Source organism: Macrotis lagotis, chromosome 8 (genome assembly GCF_037893015.1).
Source record: "Macrotis lagotis isolate mMagLag1 chromosome 8, bilby.v1.9.chrom.fasta, whole genome shotgun sequence".
Classification (NCBI taxonomy): Eukaryota; Metazoa; Chordata; class Mammalia; order Peramelemorphia; family Peramelidae; genus Macrotis; species Macrotis lagotis.
Genome location: NC_133665.1, coordinates 884,237 through 900,393, shown reverse-complemented (window position 1 = coordinate 900,393; position 16,157 = coordinate 884,237). Strand labels below are relative to the sequence as shown.

General features: G+C 46.8%; 2 protein-coding genes across 3 annotated transcripts; one reads left to right on the top strand and one right to left on the bottom strand.

Moving 5' to 3' along the window:
• The first annotated feature begins 232 nt into the window (after positions 1–232).
• Positions 233–11,823, top strand: CD72 (CD72 molecule). Its single transcript, XM_074196178.1, has 9 exons — positions 233–592; positions 1,157–1,264; positions 1,704–1,778; positions 2,423–2,512; positions 4,210–4,554; positions 6,212–6,369; positions 6,743–6,822; positions 7,567–7,707; positions 8,166–11,823. Exons 1-8 carry the CDS (start codon positions 511–513, stop codon positions 7,700–7,702), a joined length of 1,074 nt encoding a protein of 357 aa, XP_074052279.1. The 5' UTR covers positions 233–510; the 3' UTR covers positions 7,703–7,707; positions 8,166–11,823.
• Positions 7,234–14,216, bottom strand: TESK1 (testis associated actin remodelling kinase 1). Of its 2 annotated transcripts, none has more exons than XM_074196176.1 (10): positions 13,927–14,216; positions 13,684–13,805; positions 13,544–13,592; positions 13,058–13,204; positions 12,787–12,869; positions 12,396–12,486; positions 11,664–11,747; positions 11,420–11,509; positions 11,072–11,189; positions 7,234–9,750 (listed from the first exon to the last, which is right to left on the bottom strand). In XM_074196176.1, the coding sequence occupies exons 1-10, from the start codon at positions 14,116–14,118 to the stop codon at positions 8,822–8,824; spliced, it is 1,905 nt and encodes a 634-aa protein (XP_074052277.1). In that variant the 5' UTR covers positions 14,119–14,216; the 3' UTR covers positions 7,234–8,821. The 2 variants fall into 2 exon arrangements, with proteins under 2 accessions (XP_074052277.1, XP_074052278.1); XM_074196177.1 differs by having other exon boundaries at positions 7,234–9,636.
• Between the last annotated feature and the right edge of the window lie 1,941 nt (positions 14,217–16,157).

The following is a 16,157-nucleotide window of genomic DNA, read 5'->3' as shown; positions in this document are numbered from 1 at the left end:
GAGTAGAAGGCATTGGTGGGCAGTGGTGAAAGTGAGTGGGTGTGGCCAGGGTAGGGGAGAATGAAGTTAATCAGGGAAAGCTTCCTAGAGGAGATGATCCTATGAAACTTGCTCCTTCAGTTTTCCTTTACTCTGCTTTTGTCACTCCCTCCTCTGAACCTGCTCCTTTGCCTGAGTCTAAAGCTCAATTTCTCTTTCCCCTGTGCCCTGCTTCTTTTTTCTGAGTTGATTTCACTTTCCGCCTTACTGACTCCAGCTTAGTGGCAAATTTCTTATATCTTCCTCTTTTGTGACTAAAGATCATTTGGTAAAGAACTGTGTAGCTTAATATGCTTTCAGTAGTGTGTGGACAGGGATTCTCAGAGGGAGGGGAGCAGACCTAAGGCGATCAAGGAAGGAGGAGGATCAGATAAGGAGAAGGGGGCAGCCAGCAAAAGAAATAGAGAAGGGGAAAGGGAGAGGAGAGAGTGGACAGATTTGGAAGTTAGAGACCTTTAGGAACACAGGACCATGGCTGAGTCTATCACCTATGCAGATCTGCGCTTTGTGAAATCTCCTCTGAAGAAAAGTCTTTCAGCTAGGCCGAAGCAGGGTAAGAACATTTGAAACCTTTTAACCCTAACAAACCTACTCTAATCTCCATTTTCTTAGGATTCCACCCCGCCCCCGAAGTCAACTCCTTTTATGCCCCACCCTTTCTGAATTCACATCCATATAGCCAATTTCCTTTCACTGATTCCATTGCCCCATCATTGATTGATCATCCTTTTCTGACTGAGCATACTTTTCCTCCGATTGTTGACTTATCCAGTCCCCAATTGGTTGACCCCATGAATCTCTGAATGACTCTTCCCCGACCCCCCCTCCCCATTGCACACTGACTACTCCATTTCTCCAGTGACTGACTCCCCTATGTCTCCAACTCCCAATGACTTTTGCCATATGCTATCCCAGTTTTCTAACCTATTTCCCACCCCTATGCAATTGCCTCATCTTTCCAAAGACTTATATTACTCTTTCTGTTTCTAGTCCCATCAGTTAAATGTTGTTATTGACCCTATCATTATTATTTACCTTCACTCCTCAATGACTAAACCTCATACACTCACTCCATTCCTAACTAACCATCTCTTAATTTCTCTCCTTTCTCCTCAAGACCCTGAGGAGGATGAGGATGGAGAGCTCACCTATGAAAATGTGCAGGTACCTTCAACCAAGGATATTTTCCCCAGCCAAGCTCAGCTTGGCCATGGGGGCCAATTGGGTAGGTATTCCAGGAAATTCTGAGAGGGCTATATACTGAGAACATGTAGGATTAGAATGAAGGAGGGCTATCAGGGAGTCCTTGGGAATTTTTTTTTTTAGATTTTTGCAAGGCAAATGGGGTTAAGTGGTTTGCCCAAGGCCACACACAGCTAGGTAAATTATTAAGTGTCTGAGACCAGATTTGAACCCAGGTACTCCTGACTCCAGGGCTGGTGCTTTATCCACTGCGCCACCTAGCCGCCCTGGTCCTTGGGAATTTTAGGGAGAGGGAAGAGGATCTCAGGTGTAGCCAGAGAAAATAGAATTAGCACCAAGAGAGATGGAGGTTTCCCTGGGGAAATGGGACTTTCCAGAGGAATAGTTAGAGAAAAGGAAGAGTTAGAAATAGAGGGGAAATCATGGGGACCTTGAAAATGGATTTGCCCTTCTATCCCCAGAAGGAGAAAAGACAGCAAAATCAGTTACTTCATCTTATTCAGTGACATCCCCAATTGCCAGAAGGATTCTTCGCTGTAAGTAATAATCACAAGGCACTTTGTGACCAATCTGATTCTGTGGGTGGGAACCCTTGGAGATAGGAAAATCCTGACACAGAAAGAGTTGGGACAGAAGATGAAGAGGGGGATAACTTTAAGAGAAAGGGGCAGAAAAATGAAACACTGATACCTAGAAACAGAGGGCATCAGACCTCAGGAGATTTCTAGGACTGATGTTGCTAGGACTACTCTGGGACCATCCTGAGGGCATACATAGTTGGAACATAAATCCCAGACTCTGTACTCTGCCAGCCTAGGACTAGGGTACAAGGTACTGCCATAGTCAGGGGAGAAAAGATGGAGAAGAGTAGAGGATGATTAGTACTAAGTGGGAATAGATGAAGATTAAGAGAAAAAGTCTAGTAGAGATGATCCCTGTTACTCTAGGGGCACAAACAAACATTAGCCACATAATGGCTCCTCTAACAAGGGCATGCACTCTACTTTCTTCCTAAGCCCTTCATTCTTTGCCTTAAATACCTTGTTACCCTATAAACCCACCATTCCAGTGTTTTGATCCAAACCTTTTCCTTTAAAGGGCTTTGCTGCATACCCTTACTATCCTTTTATGGTCTCCCTCCTTATATGATCCCTTCTATAAGTGTCTCTTTCTCCCTCAGGTCCTGTGACTTGGACACCATATATTCTCCTGAGCCTGGTGGGCACCTGTATGCTATTGGGGGCCACTACTATCAGCCTGGGCATTCAGTGTGAGTATGTTCCCTTTTGCAGGGTATCTTTAAAATATTAAATTCTTTTTTTCCTCCCAATGGTCAAGCATTTATTCTTTTTCTTCCTTTCTTCTCCCTCAACCTCCATCAAAACAAAACAAAATTTTTCCATATTGACTATGTCCAAAAATATATTTCTCATTCTGCATCTTGAGTCCATCACCTCTCTACTGGAGGTTGACAGCATTCTTCATCATCAGTCTCTGGAATCAGAACTGAACATTGCATTGATCAGAGCTCTTAGTTATTTCAGTTATTTGTTTTGACAGTGTTATTGTTATAAATTGTTCTCCTGGTTCTATTTACTTTACTCCCTTGTAATTTATTTTATTAGTCACCCCCAATTGGGGACAAGTTTGGGCAGGGAGGCAAAATCTTTCATTTCATTATCTTTAGCCCCTCTCTACCTTTCTGGAGATATATTCCTTCTGCCTGAACCACCAACCACCTCTAGCTAGCACTCTTCCTGGGAGATCTCCAAGTGTTGTTCCTTATTTTTAGACTTGTAATTGTTAGACTTGTATTGTGTTAAATTATTAAACTTGTATTGTGTTAAAATTCTATCTTGTTTTGGTCCCCCTGACCACATCGCCCCACCCCCTTTCCGGACAGTATAGTAATTAAATTTCCACATAGCCAGAATAGAGAGGTAATAGTAGTAAATAAAATTGCAAAGGGAAACCTAGAAGTCACCTACCAGCTATCATTAAAGGAACATAATTTGAAAACTAAATTTTACAATGACCAAATATCACATGTTGGGAATATGTGCTAAATTTGGAGAAGCCTTCTAAACTGTGTTGTCAGGATTTTGGGGTTATATGATATGTAAATCTCAGGTAAAAGTTGTAGATATCCCCAGTAAGACCAGCAGAACAAGTGTGAGGTGGTCTGGATAAGTTTTTCTGACAACTTTGAGGTGATTTGGATATGTTAAAGAACTAACTCCAAAGTGGCACAAGTTTGTTTGTTCCCCCCCTAAGAAAAATCCTATAAAAATCAAACATCAAACTGCTTCCCCCCCCCCCCAGCATTTTTCTGTCTCCATTGGGTTGTGTAGTGTTCTCAACTTGAATACATGATAGTAAAAGTTATTATCTGTGACCTCTCCCCTCCTCACCCTCTTCTCTTTTCTGCCTGCCTCTACATCTTCTTCCCTCAATTTCACCACTTCCCTCTTGAACTTTCTATGCCATTTGCTCCCATACCTTCTATGTCTTATTAAAGTGTGATTGCAGCTTCACTTCTCAGGTCTTTATGTCCTTTCCTGGTGAGTAACTAATGAACCAGGTGTATCTGCCCCATTTCATAATTCCATAAATTCATTAGTAGCTTATCTATGAAGGTAGGGGCCCATGTCTTGGCTGAACCTTGTATATTTCCCAACACCTAGCATGATACTCTATACATGCAGCAGGTGCTTTATGAATGTTTATGGTTCCTATAGCTCCGTGCTGTCCAAATCTGCCTCTTTCTTGAGACTTTAGCTTCTTAAACCCCCATTATTAAGCTTATAAGAAATTTATAATCCAAATTTGGTGAGACAAGTAGCTGAAGGAGAGCAGTTGTTCTGAAGCTTGCATGAAATAGGTGGAGAAAAATGATAAATACCTATAAGGTTGGAGAAATCATGGGTTTAGCTTTTCTCACAATCCATACTTTTCTGTGCCCAAAAGACATGCAGATATCTCACCAGCTCAGAAACACCAACCAGGACCTGAAAGACACCAATGGTAGCCTATGGCAGCAGCTCCAAATAGGGGATATACAGTTGTCAAGAAAAGAAAAGGAGCTGCAGGCTGCCAGGGAAGAGCTGAACCAGATCATGAAGAACCTGGATGAAGAAAAGGAGCAGCAACAGAGAGTTCAGAACGGATTGCTGACATGCAAGTTGGAACAGGAAAAGACAGACCTGAGCCTGAAGAACAGTATGGAGGAGAAGAGAAACCTGGAAGAAAAGCTGAAAGCCTTGCAGAATAGACTGAAGCAAGTCCAGCCCCTTTTCAATTGCCCATCCCAAGGTATAGGGGCATGGTGGAGGAGCAGGGAAGGGGAAGTTAATGGTGGGGCTGACAAGGGACCAACAAGACAACTGTAGAGAACATGGGGGAAGACAGAAAGCTTGGTGTAGTGGTAAAAACAATAGACTAGAAGTTAGTGAGTGCCTTTAACCTTAGAATAATCTTTGATGCCTCCCATATCCATTCATTCAATATTTGAGCAGCTTACATGCATGAACTATGCTATGCACTGGGGGGAACATAAAGATGTTTGACAAAGTCTTTGCCCTTCTAAGAGTCAAAAGTCTAGAAATGAGAAGAAGGGCAAGTAGATGGATTACTTAGAATGCTAACAAATATTACCTGAATGGAACCTGAATGGACTGGTGCCATGGGAATACTGGAGAAGAGAGCACTTTTGCTGTCAACCAATCCCTCAACCTTGATGATTCTTTCTTTGCCCTCTCCCTGTAATTTTCCTTGTATTTCTCACTCTCACTAATTGGACCTTGAAGGAGGGGTAAGATTTTGAAAGTCAGAGAGGAAGAGTTTCCATCCAGGGTATTTGGAAATTGGACAATCTGAAGTCTGCATGGTAAGGAGACCTACTTAGCCATAGCATTGAGATAATGAAAAGTGACATGGGGCTATGGAGAGGGTACTGAGTTGAGATTCCAGGAATCACACACTATGACTTTTGTAACTTGGGGAGATTTTGCCACTTTGGGATTTAGCTTCTACACCTATAATACGAAGGGGGATGGACTAGAGCATCTCTAAAGTCTCTTTCAGTTCTAAAGAGATGCTCCTCTCCTCTAGGGTAGGGAAGCAGTGGGAAATAAAGTTGGAAATGTAGCTTGAGATTAGGGTTAAGGCTATGAATTATTGGGAGAAGGAATCTGGTCCCTGTAACGATGTCTTAAATATCACTTTAAGGTTTGAAGACCACTTTTAAAAATATTATCTCACAACAGTTCTATGGAGTAGATGCTAGTCTCATCTCCACTTACAGTATAGGTATACTCATACTTATTTTCTCATCTGAGGAATTATCCCCATTATACAGTAGAGAAAACTGAGACTCAGAGAGGTTTTAGTGATTTTTCCAGGGTCACATAGCTAGTCTTCCTGGCTCAAAGTTCAGCATGCTATAAAACAGGGTGCTAGGTGGTAATTAGAGTCATTATATACTTATATACTTATTCAAGTATAATGATGACATCCAGAGAAAAGGGGAAAGGAAGGAAAATAGCAAAGGCAGTATGGACTAGAAATTTGAGAAGCTAAGATGTAACTTTGAGGGACATGACACTGCCACCTCTGCTGTCTAACCAGTCATAATAAAGAATCATGGGGTGGGGGTGAGTGGAAGCAAAAAGAGGAGGAAGAGAGCCAACAGTTATATGCTGGTCATTGGACTAAGCCCTTTACAAGTATCTCATTTGATTCTCCTCTCTTGGAGGTAGATGCTATTATGACCTTCATTTATAACTGAGGAAATAGAGATGAAGTAAAGTCTCTCCAGGGTCACGCAGCTAGTATGTCTCTAAGGACAGATTTGAACTCAGTTCTTCCTCACTCCAGGTGCAGCAGTCTATCCACTGATTCATTTGGATACCTCTGTCTTAGAAAGCTAAGGAGCCATTTCTAACCTAGTCTGATGTGATCTCCTTCCCAGGCCTGGAGCATTTTCCAGAATACTGCTGTCCCTTGGGGTGGATCCTATTTAATAAGAAATGCCTGTACGTCTCAAGAAGATGGAAGACTTGGAAACAGAGTGACTCCTTTTGTCAATCTCTGTCCTCAAAGCTTACTCATCTGCAAAGGGAAGATAAAGTAAGTGATCCTTCATTTGCTCCAGGTCTCACAGAATTTCTCTGATCCCTTATCTAGGAGTGTTGGCAAAATGGAACATGTACTCTTGCCAGTTCTCTGACCAGCTCCCTGATTTCTCTGGGGTGACTGATAGTGGCAATAGGGTCCTTGTGGTGCTTCTCTTTCCCCCTCATCCCTCCTCTGTCTTATGAGCTAGGGTCATGGAGCCTCATTCTGTAGAGTGAGACCAAAGCTAATGACCAGGCTCACCTTCATGTTCTGGGGCTTGTGAGTGTCCTTCCCTAGCTAGAAACTGAGCCTCCATTCTCCCACAAACTTTACCTATCATTTCCTCTGGATTTCCTCCAACAATACAGTCTGTCTTTCACAACAGGAATGGAGAGAGGTACTTGAAAAAGAAAATCAAGAAAAAGGAGAATTCTGGATTCAGAAATTGCAAAATTACTGGTCAGGGTAAGTTTCCTATAGACATAGTAAACATGTCCTCCTACCAGCTCTGTCTAACCAGTTCCTTTACTGCCATATCACATCACCTCATGGCTGTATATGACTTCAATCATAGCCCTCTAAAGAGTGTATGGGGGCAGGGGGAGAACTGAACAACCAAGGAAAGTGAACTGACTCATGAAGTCCTAAATAGGATGAGAAGGAACCCAGGGACTCCAACTTACAGTGTTTCTGACCAAAATGACCCTGGGTGTGGGTGACCAAAGGGTTCCCTTGGGTCAGCTCTGAGGGTATGGGCAATGAACCCTGACAGTGAGAAACCAAAGTAGGAATTTCAAGGAAACCCAATTTGAGGATCCAAAAGTTAGTTCCTAGACTTTGTCTGGAATAGCTCAAGCTCTGATAATTCCCATTCCCTCTCCCAGCTCCCTCATTGTGGTACTATTATTTATTCTCTGTTGGGCCCTAAAGTCACCTTTAGATCCTGCTGCTCCATAGACTTGACTCGGCTACTTTATCCTATTTCCATACCCCTCCAGTACTACTGCCCCTCCGTCCATTGCCTCTTCAAAGACTTGATCTGAGCTTGTACTACTGTTGAGGATAAGGAAGGTTTTTGGAGGGCTTAAGTGGGTAAGAGTGACTTCAGTAGACTTCTGTGGAATAGACTGGAGTCACCAAGAGGTGAACTAAGAGAATTTAGGGTGGAGTGGCCAGAGCTTGACCCAGTTTCATTTCATTGCTCCCCAGAGAAACCTATTGTTCATATTGGACATTTTTTTCTAATGGAAAACTCAAGCAAAACTGTGCTTATGTTTTGCCATTCATCTGTGAGAAAGAAGCCTTCATCTGGCCTGTTGAGATGGAGGAACATTTCTTACACTGAACTGGGTAAGTGTAAGGAGCAGCTCCAGAGAGGATTAAAGGTAGTATAATTTTATGGCAGCCAACACTCTTGCTTCTCAGATCATCCCCCTCCCCCTCAGAGGAAACATCTAGAATGTATGGAGGGGACCTAGGATCACCAAAGTTCTAATACCAGCCTCCAGGGAAGATTGTGAAGTTGTTGGGGGCAATGGGCAAGCAGAGGTATATGCAGGGGACAGATTCATGCACTATATTTTTGGGTTCTGGGGGGAGTGAAGGTCCAATATCAGAACCACAGAAACTTTGGGATGTCAACCAGAGTTCAGATTTCTCTGATAGACCTTGAGGGAGGGAAGGGTTTTTTTATATATTTCCTCAGTTCAGGAAATAGTGAACTGTGGCATCTTTCTGAAGTTCTTTCAAATATTGTCATTGAAATCTATCTTCTTCCCTCCCTTTCTACTTCCTTGTCCCTATCCTAGGTCCAAAGCTTCAGGATTCATCATCTCCCCAAGTTCTCTAGGCCTGTGCAGTCAGTGCCTAGATTCAGGACTGAATGAACACTTCAGTCAGTATTCACATCTGATTCCATTCTCTATTTCAAGTCTTGTTTAAGAGATATTGGACCACTTCTGGGAAGAGGGGGATCAGCCTCAAGTGGGGGATTTGGATACTAGCATCTTCACTGAGACCCCTGGTCCTCCCTGAAAGGTATTTGCTCTTAGAGAGGGGATGAGAAGGAAGGGGAAGAGGATACATGGGCAGGCAGACTGGGTGCAGGTGACCCGGAGCCAGCCAGGCAGTTTTATTGAAACACTTTTAAATAATTTGTGTGTTAGTCTTGTGTGTCAATCACACCACATGTCCACGTCAGTGATGCTGTGTTGGACCCTAGAGGATCCTGGAGTTTGGCTAAGGAGTGCTCTAGCCTTTGAGTCCAAGCTGATTTGGGGAGGGTGTCCTATGGCAATTCTGTCCCAGCTACCACTGCAGACTTCAGGTTTTTGAGCCTAAGTCAGGGAGTGGATTTCTGAGAGTGGTACTGCCTAGGTTCTGTAATATTCAGAGGATATTCCACCAGCCTCCTAAAGATCAAAGTTCAGGGCACAAGGGACAAGATCTCCCCCACTCCATGTTGCTAGGAGCGGGCTCCAGGCAGCTGTAGGCCAGGCGTGGGTGGCTTGGCATGGTGCCCTCGGTGGCAGAGGAGACTGCCGGCCTCACAGTTCAGGTTGTGGTAGCGAGCTACAGCAGGTGTGGGTCGGGGGCACACAGATAGGAAACTGAAGCTGAAGGGGCCAAGGCAACAGCTAGGGCAGGGCAGCCCCTCATCAGGGTCCCTGGGGGCCACAGTTGGGGGAAGGGTGGGAGGCTCAGTCCGCTCAAGGGCTGTGGCCTGGGGCAGGCTGCGCTGAGCTCTGCCCCAGGGTTGGCCACCCCAGCCTGGAGGGGAGCTCACTACTACAGGGGAAGGGTTGTTGTTGATGAGGAGTCCGGTAGAGGGTCCTGCCCTGGAGGACCAGAGCTGGGAGGCTGAGGAACAGGTGCTGATGAAATTGTCGTTGACTGCAGCAGGGAAGGGGTATGGCCTGGGCCCTGGGGGCTCTGTTTCAGGACTGCTGCCCCCACAGTCCATCCTGTCCTCAGAGAAGGGCCCCACAGGAGGTGGGCCAGGCCCAGGTAGAGCAGTTTCCATTCGTCGAGGCAGCTCTGGGGAGGAGGGTAGAGAGCGGCATCTTCGGGCAGGGGTTCCTGGTAGGGTGCGGGGGTAAGGTAGTTGAACCAGAGGCTCAGGCGTGGTCACTGGAGTTGGGGTGGCAGTGGGCAGTGGCAACAGGGGAATGGCCCTTCTGCTGGGTGTGTCCAAAAGCTTGATCTTGCCACCCCAAAGGTCTTCCCTCTGTGAGAAGGGGTTGATTCGAGTCTGGGCATCTCCCCAGCAAGGGAGCAAACCTGGGGATGGTGGAGGGAATAGGTCAGAGCGGCTGCGAGCAAGCCGGGGATCAGGGGTCAGTGGCAAGTGCTGAGGAGGAGCAGTAGTAGATGAACCATCTCTTGGAACTGATGCTGTGGAACAGAGAATCCTGGTCAATGTTTTGAGCCCCTCACTACAACCCTGCTTTTCTAAAGACTTTCCCAACCCTTTTCTGAAACTCTCTCACATGTCCTTGACAAACCATCTTGTGATTAATACAAGGGCCCAGGAACTAATCTTTGTAGAAGTAATTTTTCCATTTTTCTCCTCTCTTAACTCCTAAACTTTAGCTCTAGAGAACCAGAAAAATAATCCCTATACCATCAAAGGGAGGATGGATTTTGGAGGTAGCAAGCAGAAAGGTCTCAAGAGTTCCCCACTATACCCCAAATGACTATCTACCCATCCAGACTGACTTTCAGAGTAGCATCATAGATCTTGAACTGAGAGGGAGCTTACAGATCATCTTCCCTCTAGTCTAATTCTTCTCATTTTGTAGTGTAGGAAACTTGAGTTCCAGAGATTAATGATTTGCCCAAGCAGAACTGGTATCTGAAACCCAGGGCTTTCACTGCACTACATTACCTACCTCCTTCTCTTTTTTTTTAATTTAATTTTTTTAATTTAAATTTATTTTTATTAAAGATATTATTTGAGTTTTACATTTCCCCCCAATCTTGCTTCCCCCCCCACAGAATGCACTCTGTCAGTCTTTGTTTAAATTTAATTTTTTAAAATTCCAAATTTAATAGGAAATAAAATGGATATTTCTGCCCATTACAGAAAAGAGGATTGCATATGAAACTGCTGGATATTATATTCAGTTTACTTTTAAAAAAACTAATTTCAAATTTCAGAAAATAATTTTCAAAGTTGTCCTATGATTCTTTCTAGCCTTTCTGTTCTGCACAAGTGAAAAAAAAATGTTTCCTTGATTTTCTTTTCTTTTTGTTACTTCATTGATATCTTTCCCACTTCTCCTTCCTACTTGTAACAAATATACAGTTGGACAAAATCCCTACATTGGCCCTCTGAAAATTCTTGTCTTCTTTTGCATCTTGAGTCTTTCATATGCTACTCTCACAACAGATGAAACATCAAAGAGCAAAATCAGATTCTCCCTGACAACCAAGGAAAGAAGTTTTACTGTCCTCTATTCCCTGATTTGTTACTTTACTTCATATAGATTTTTCCTTGACTTATCTGTAGCATGCTTGTTTCTCTCAATAGGAGTGACTTGAGGGTAGGCATTGTGGCTCCTTCCTTGTGCCTCTGCACATGATAGGTACTTGTTTTAGTGAAAGGATTCAAAATTCCTTTTTGCTCATCATAATGTCTGATGGTTCAGGACCTTTTGCATCTTCCTCCACCCCAATTCCTGTGCCCCTATACATCACCCTGATTCTTCCTTACCCTGGGTCAGGGCAGAGGGGGCTGGCTTAACCAGACTCTGGGGACCAGGTAACTGCTCCAAGATGTGCTCCAGATGCTGTGTGATCTCAGTGAAAGGGGCTCGGGAACTAGGTTCCATCTGGAGAGGAGATGGAATTTGAGGTTCTTATCAAGGGCTCTTTTCCAATGAGAGAATCTCCCTTACTCCCCAGTCCAATAACCTCTGGGGTTAGTGCCAGTAGATCCACAGTAGGGAACAATGTGGGACTCTTTGTGAAGTTACAGGGTCAGTAGTTGTTAGTGGGTATATGTCTATGGATGGGAAGGTGTGGGTTTCAGGGGATTGATTAGAGAAGTAGAGGCTCTTACGCTACAGCAGTGTATAGCCAGGAGGAGAAAAGGTGGGGGGCAGTCCTTCCCAACCAGGGCACGGAAAGCAGCAACATCCAGACCAAAATCCTGAGAGGAAAGAAGGACCAGGCCCCTTCCCAATTAGCTTCTCAACCTTTCCTCAACTTCCTTGGTGCTAGCTTCTTTATCTCATTCAGAGTCCACTCCCTCTAGGAAGCTCTCCCTAGTTGCTCCTCCCCTCTCCTTATCCAATAGGGCTCACCTCAGTTCGGGGCAAGTAGTCAGGGTCAGCAGGGACCCGGGCAATGAGTTCACACAGGACAATTCCAAAGGCAAACACATCAGCCTGGGGAGCGGGGGAGGAAGAGAAACAAAACAGAGGATGGGATTTAACAACTCTCTTTTCCTTTATCAGGAGTATATGGGGGTGGGGGATTTTAGGGGCTTGGTTTTTTAGCCTGATCCCTGAAATACTGGGGGCTCTTGTCCCAGGCAAAAATCTAAGGCTCATGAATGGGTTTAGGGCTCTCTGATATCATAATCCCTGAGGGGATCAGAAGTATTATCCTGGGGAGGGGGTAAAGAAATTATGTGGGGACACTTTAGAGGTCTCTAAGATATCTGGGATGGCTCTCCCAAAGACTGTGGAGTCATTAGAGACTTCTGGAAAAGTCTCTGAAAGTGAAATTTTTAAGTAGTAGCTAGAAAAACAATATGAGGGGTTCTTGAAAGGTCTAGAGGTGGTTTACTCATTTATTCATTAAATTATAAAGTATCTTTTGCACACAGAGCACTGTACTAGCTTGGTAAAGGAGATACAAAGTTTAGAATAAGAGATAAGCTCTGCCTACATTGACCTTACTGACAAGTGAGTTCACACAGGATCACCTCAAAGCCAGACTCCTCTGGCTGGACCCAATCTACACTTCAGGTAGGTCCTGAGTGATCTTGAAGAGCAAGGGGGGGGGGGGTGTTTCTGGGGGGGGGGTCTCACCTTCTCATCATATAGTTCACCTCGAAGTACCTCAGGTGCCATCCAGTATGGAGAGCCAACCACAGCCAGTGGTTCCTTCCTTGCCCCCTCCCTGAAAGTGAAAGGGACCATATAAGACTTGACTCACTTCATATCCTTTCTTTTAAGTGGCTCTTTCCCACCAAAAAAAGGGTACCATGAGACACCCCAAAATCCATACTGACCCATAGGGAAATAGTTTTGGAGGGGCATAATTCCACTAGAAACATTCTATGGAGGCAGGTATTTTAGTAGGAGGCTTTTGACAGATGACATAGGATATATATAGAAATACATACACAGACATGTTTTGGGGATGAAGGATGGTCTTTGGTGAGCTGTTATCAAGAGGGGATAGTACTAGTCACCCTACCTGTACACAGGAATCTTTTCTGCAAGCCCAAAGTCACCCACCACAGCTGTAAGGGCCTCCTCTTCCCGCCGCACCAGGCAGTTCTGACACACATACATATATACACATCACCAAAACCCCCATTACTTCCATCACGCATCTAATACATTTCCAACAGTCTTACATCCCCATGCCTCCCAAACCCCTGTTCATGTTCTTCAGTTCTCCCAACTCCAACACCTCCCAATTCTGCCTTATCCCCTAGATCTATTCTCAAGGCCAAAGGGCCTACCTTAGAGGTGAGGTCCCGATGGAAAACACCCTTAGAGTGTAGATATCGGAGGCCCCTGGCAATGTCCAGGGCCAGGTGGAGCCTAACTGGCCAGCTGAGAGGTTCTGGGGAGCTGAGCAACTGCTCTAGGGTTCCCCCATTTATGTACTGTAAGACAGGAGTTGGGAAGAGTACAAAGAGGTCAGGAGGGAGCTATGGAACTTTGCTCCAGGTCCCCCTCCAACCCTGGGAAGGGAGATATTGAGAATTCTACAAGAGAAGATTCCAAAGTCAAAAAGCCAAGATGTCCTAATGAATGCTGTCACTTTTCTCCTCAATCCCGCCCCCCCCCCCCTTTTTTTTTTTTGCCAGTGTCCGTTATATTACAGGGCTGTTTCCTTTGCAGGTTTCTACTAACATCTCTGCCCCTGCCCTCTCCTTTGAGACCCGCACCCCACCTCCTCCCCCATTGTTCCAGGTGTCCAGACTGCCCAGATCCCTCCTCACCTCAGTCAGGGCATGTAGTTGCCCCTGATGCACACAGACCCCCATGAACCTGGGAAAAGATGGGAAGGGGCACGTGGTTAGGAGAGACTTCCTAGCCCCGTCCTGACACTCCCTGCTGTGATCCGGCTCCCCCCTCTCACCGAAGGATATTGGGGTGTCGAAGTCGGTTCATGAGCTGCACCTCTCGCAGTGTGTTTCCCCGGTTACTGGGAAGCCGGTTCATCTTCAGCACCAGAACCTGCCCGGACTGCCGGTGGCGGACCTGGGGGGATGCGCGCGTCGGGGGGAGAAGGCCATAGCTGCCCAGCCCCCCCCCCGCCTCCCCCACTCTGCTCTCATAGACGCTGCCAGCGCCCCCGCCCCCCACCGGCCCAAGGCCGCACCTTGTACACGTCGGAGAAGAAGCCGGCCCCGATCTTCTCCGCGCAGTGGAAGTCGTCCACGCGCGCCAGGCTAGACACGGCGCTGCGCAGCGCCCGGTAGGAGGAGGGGCGGCCCCCGCCCCCCCCGGCCTCCCCGGGCCCTTCCCCGGGCCCCGGCCCCAGGCCGCTCAGCGGGGGCCGCTCTCCGGCCATGGCCGGGCCGCGCGCCCCTGGCTCACATCGCGGGGGCCCCGGGGGCCCGGCGGGGGCCGCCCGGCAAGGCCGGAGGCTGCGGGGGAGCCGGCGCCGGGGGTCCGAGCCGGGGGGCGGGGCGGCGCCGCGGCCCGGAGGGCGGGGAGGCCCGGGTCCGCCCCCGGAGGCGGCAGCCCGGGCCGGGCCGGCTCAGCCCTCCGCGGCCGGTTCCGAGGCTCGGGCCGAGGCTCGGGCCGGCCCAGCAGTGCCGAGGCGCCGAGCGGGCGGGCGGGCTCGCTTCCCCGAGGGATGGCAGGCTCCGAGGCCGCCGCCGCCTTCCCCTTCCTCCGGGGCTCGGGCTCGGGCTCGGGCTCGGCCGCCGCCGCCTTCCCCTTCCTCCGGGGCTCGGGCTCGGGCTCGGCCGCCGCCGCCTTCCCCTTCCTCCGGGGCTCCGGCTCCGGCTCCGGCTCCGGCTCCGGCTCCGGCGGGGCTCGGGCGTTGCGGCCTGCGGGGGGCGGGGCCCGGCCTCCGCTTAACTCCTTCCCGCCCGGAGCATCCCGCCCTTGAGCCTCCTTCCCAGCCTCCTCCCCAGGTCTGCCCTTCATCCCTCCTGCTGCGGGGGTCCCTCTTTGTTCTGACTTCTGGGCCCCAGGGTCTGGGCCAGGCGAGCGTGGCGGGGCCAGAGACCTGGGGCAAAAGGCGCCAGGCCTCCCCCACCTTAACCTGTGGCCCCGCTGACACGATCCCTTGGATCTAACAGCACCCTAGTGAGGGAGGCATTATTCCCCTAATACAATTTCCATTTGAGTAGCGTGTATCTTAAGCTTTAACAAAGAGCTTTCCTCACAACAGCCTAGAGGAAGGCACTGGAGTTCCAGTATTTGCTTTTTTGCAAATAATTCATTGACTATTTTATCACTTGCTTTAAGTTTTACAAAATGCCTTCCTCAAATGAGGAAAAGGAAGCCAGGGTTTCATTTTATCATATATTTGGAGCAGAAGCCTCTTTGGATATCCTCTCATTCAACTCTTTACTTTTAGAATTTTCTTTATGAACTTTAGAAAAGAATAAAAAGATAAACTAGTTAATAAACAAAGCACCAAAGAGATTTGCATATGAAATTGAGAAATCCTTGTGTAGCTTGTGTCTATTAAATTTTAACGTAGTAGAAACACAATTGTTTTGCTCCTATCTCCTCCTGAACTTCTGGTTCTTTTTTCTTTTGGCAAGGCAATAGGGGGTAAGTGGCTTGCACAAGGCCACACAGCTAGGTAATTGTTAAAGTGTCTGAGGCTGGATTTGAACTCAGGTACTCCCGACTCCAGGGCCGGTACTCTATTCACTGACACCTAGATGCCCCATTCTTTTGTCATTTTTAAAAAATGTTTCATTTTTTTTCATTACCATCACCTCTTTCCAACCATAGTAACAAGTATAGTTATGTAAACCAAATGAACACACTGACCTACGTCTGAAAATTATTCTACACTCTATTCAGTCCAACAAGAGGTGGGACATATCATTCTCTTAGACCAGATCATCAGGGAGGTGATGCCATGGCAAACACATGCACTGGATTTGTGTGGAGGGTGGGGGTGGGGGGGTTGAGTACTGTGCTAAGTCACCAGCCTTATTTTCTCCTCCAGAGCCATCTGGGTCTACTGGCCAGATATGAATTAGGTAGACTGGAGATGGCCCCAGATGTGAGGCAATAAGGGTGAAGTGACTTGCCCAAGGTCACATAGCTAGCAATTATCAAGTGTTTGAGGCTAGATTTGAATTCCTGGCCTTCTAACTCCAAGGCTGGTGCTCTATCCACTCTGGCTGTGTTCTGAAGTTTTAATTGATCACTGTAATAATCAGAGTCCGAGAGTCCAACTTTTCTCATTTTATAGACAATTTGAATTTACATAGCCATGATTTACAAGGTTCTTATTACAACCCCCTTCCCCTCAGGACACTGAGTGCAAATATTATTTCCATTTTAGAGATAAGGAAACTGAATCTGAAGAGATTAAGTAACCGTCCAAGATCATGAGCTTGTAAAGTATCTGAAGTG

Bases quoted from the DNA above. Each gene is read 5' to 3' on its own strand.
- TESK1 (XM_074196176.1), bottom strand. From the start codon at position 14,118: ATGGCCGGAGAGCGGCCCCCGCTGAGCGGCCTGGGGCCGGGGCCCGGG. The intron at 13,593-13,683 runs GTGAGAGGGGGG...ATCTTTTCCCAG, and splicing joins CGACACCCCAATATCCTTCG to GTTCATGGGGGTCTGTGTGC. The intron at 12,487-12,786 runs GTAGGGTGACTA...TTTCACTTTCAG, and splicing joins GAAAAGATTCCTGTGTACAG to GGAGGGGGCAAGGAAGGAAC.
- CD72 (XM_074196178.1), top strand. From the start codon at position 511: ATGGCTGAGTCTATCACCTATGCAGATCTGCGCTTTGTGAAATCTCCT. The intron at 2,513-4,209 runs GTGAGTATGTTC...TGTGCCCAAAAG, and splicing joins TATCAGCCTGGGCATTCAGT to ACATGCAGATATCTCACCAG. The intron at 4,555-6,211 runs GTATAGGGGCAT...TCTCCTTCCCAG, and splicing joins TTTCAATTGCCCATCCCAAG to GCCTGGAGCATTTTCCAGAA.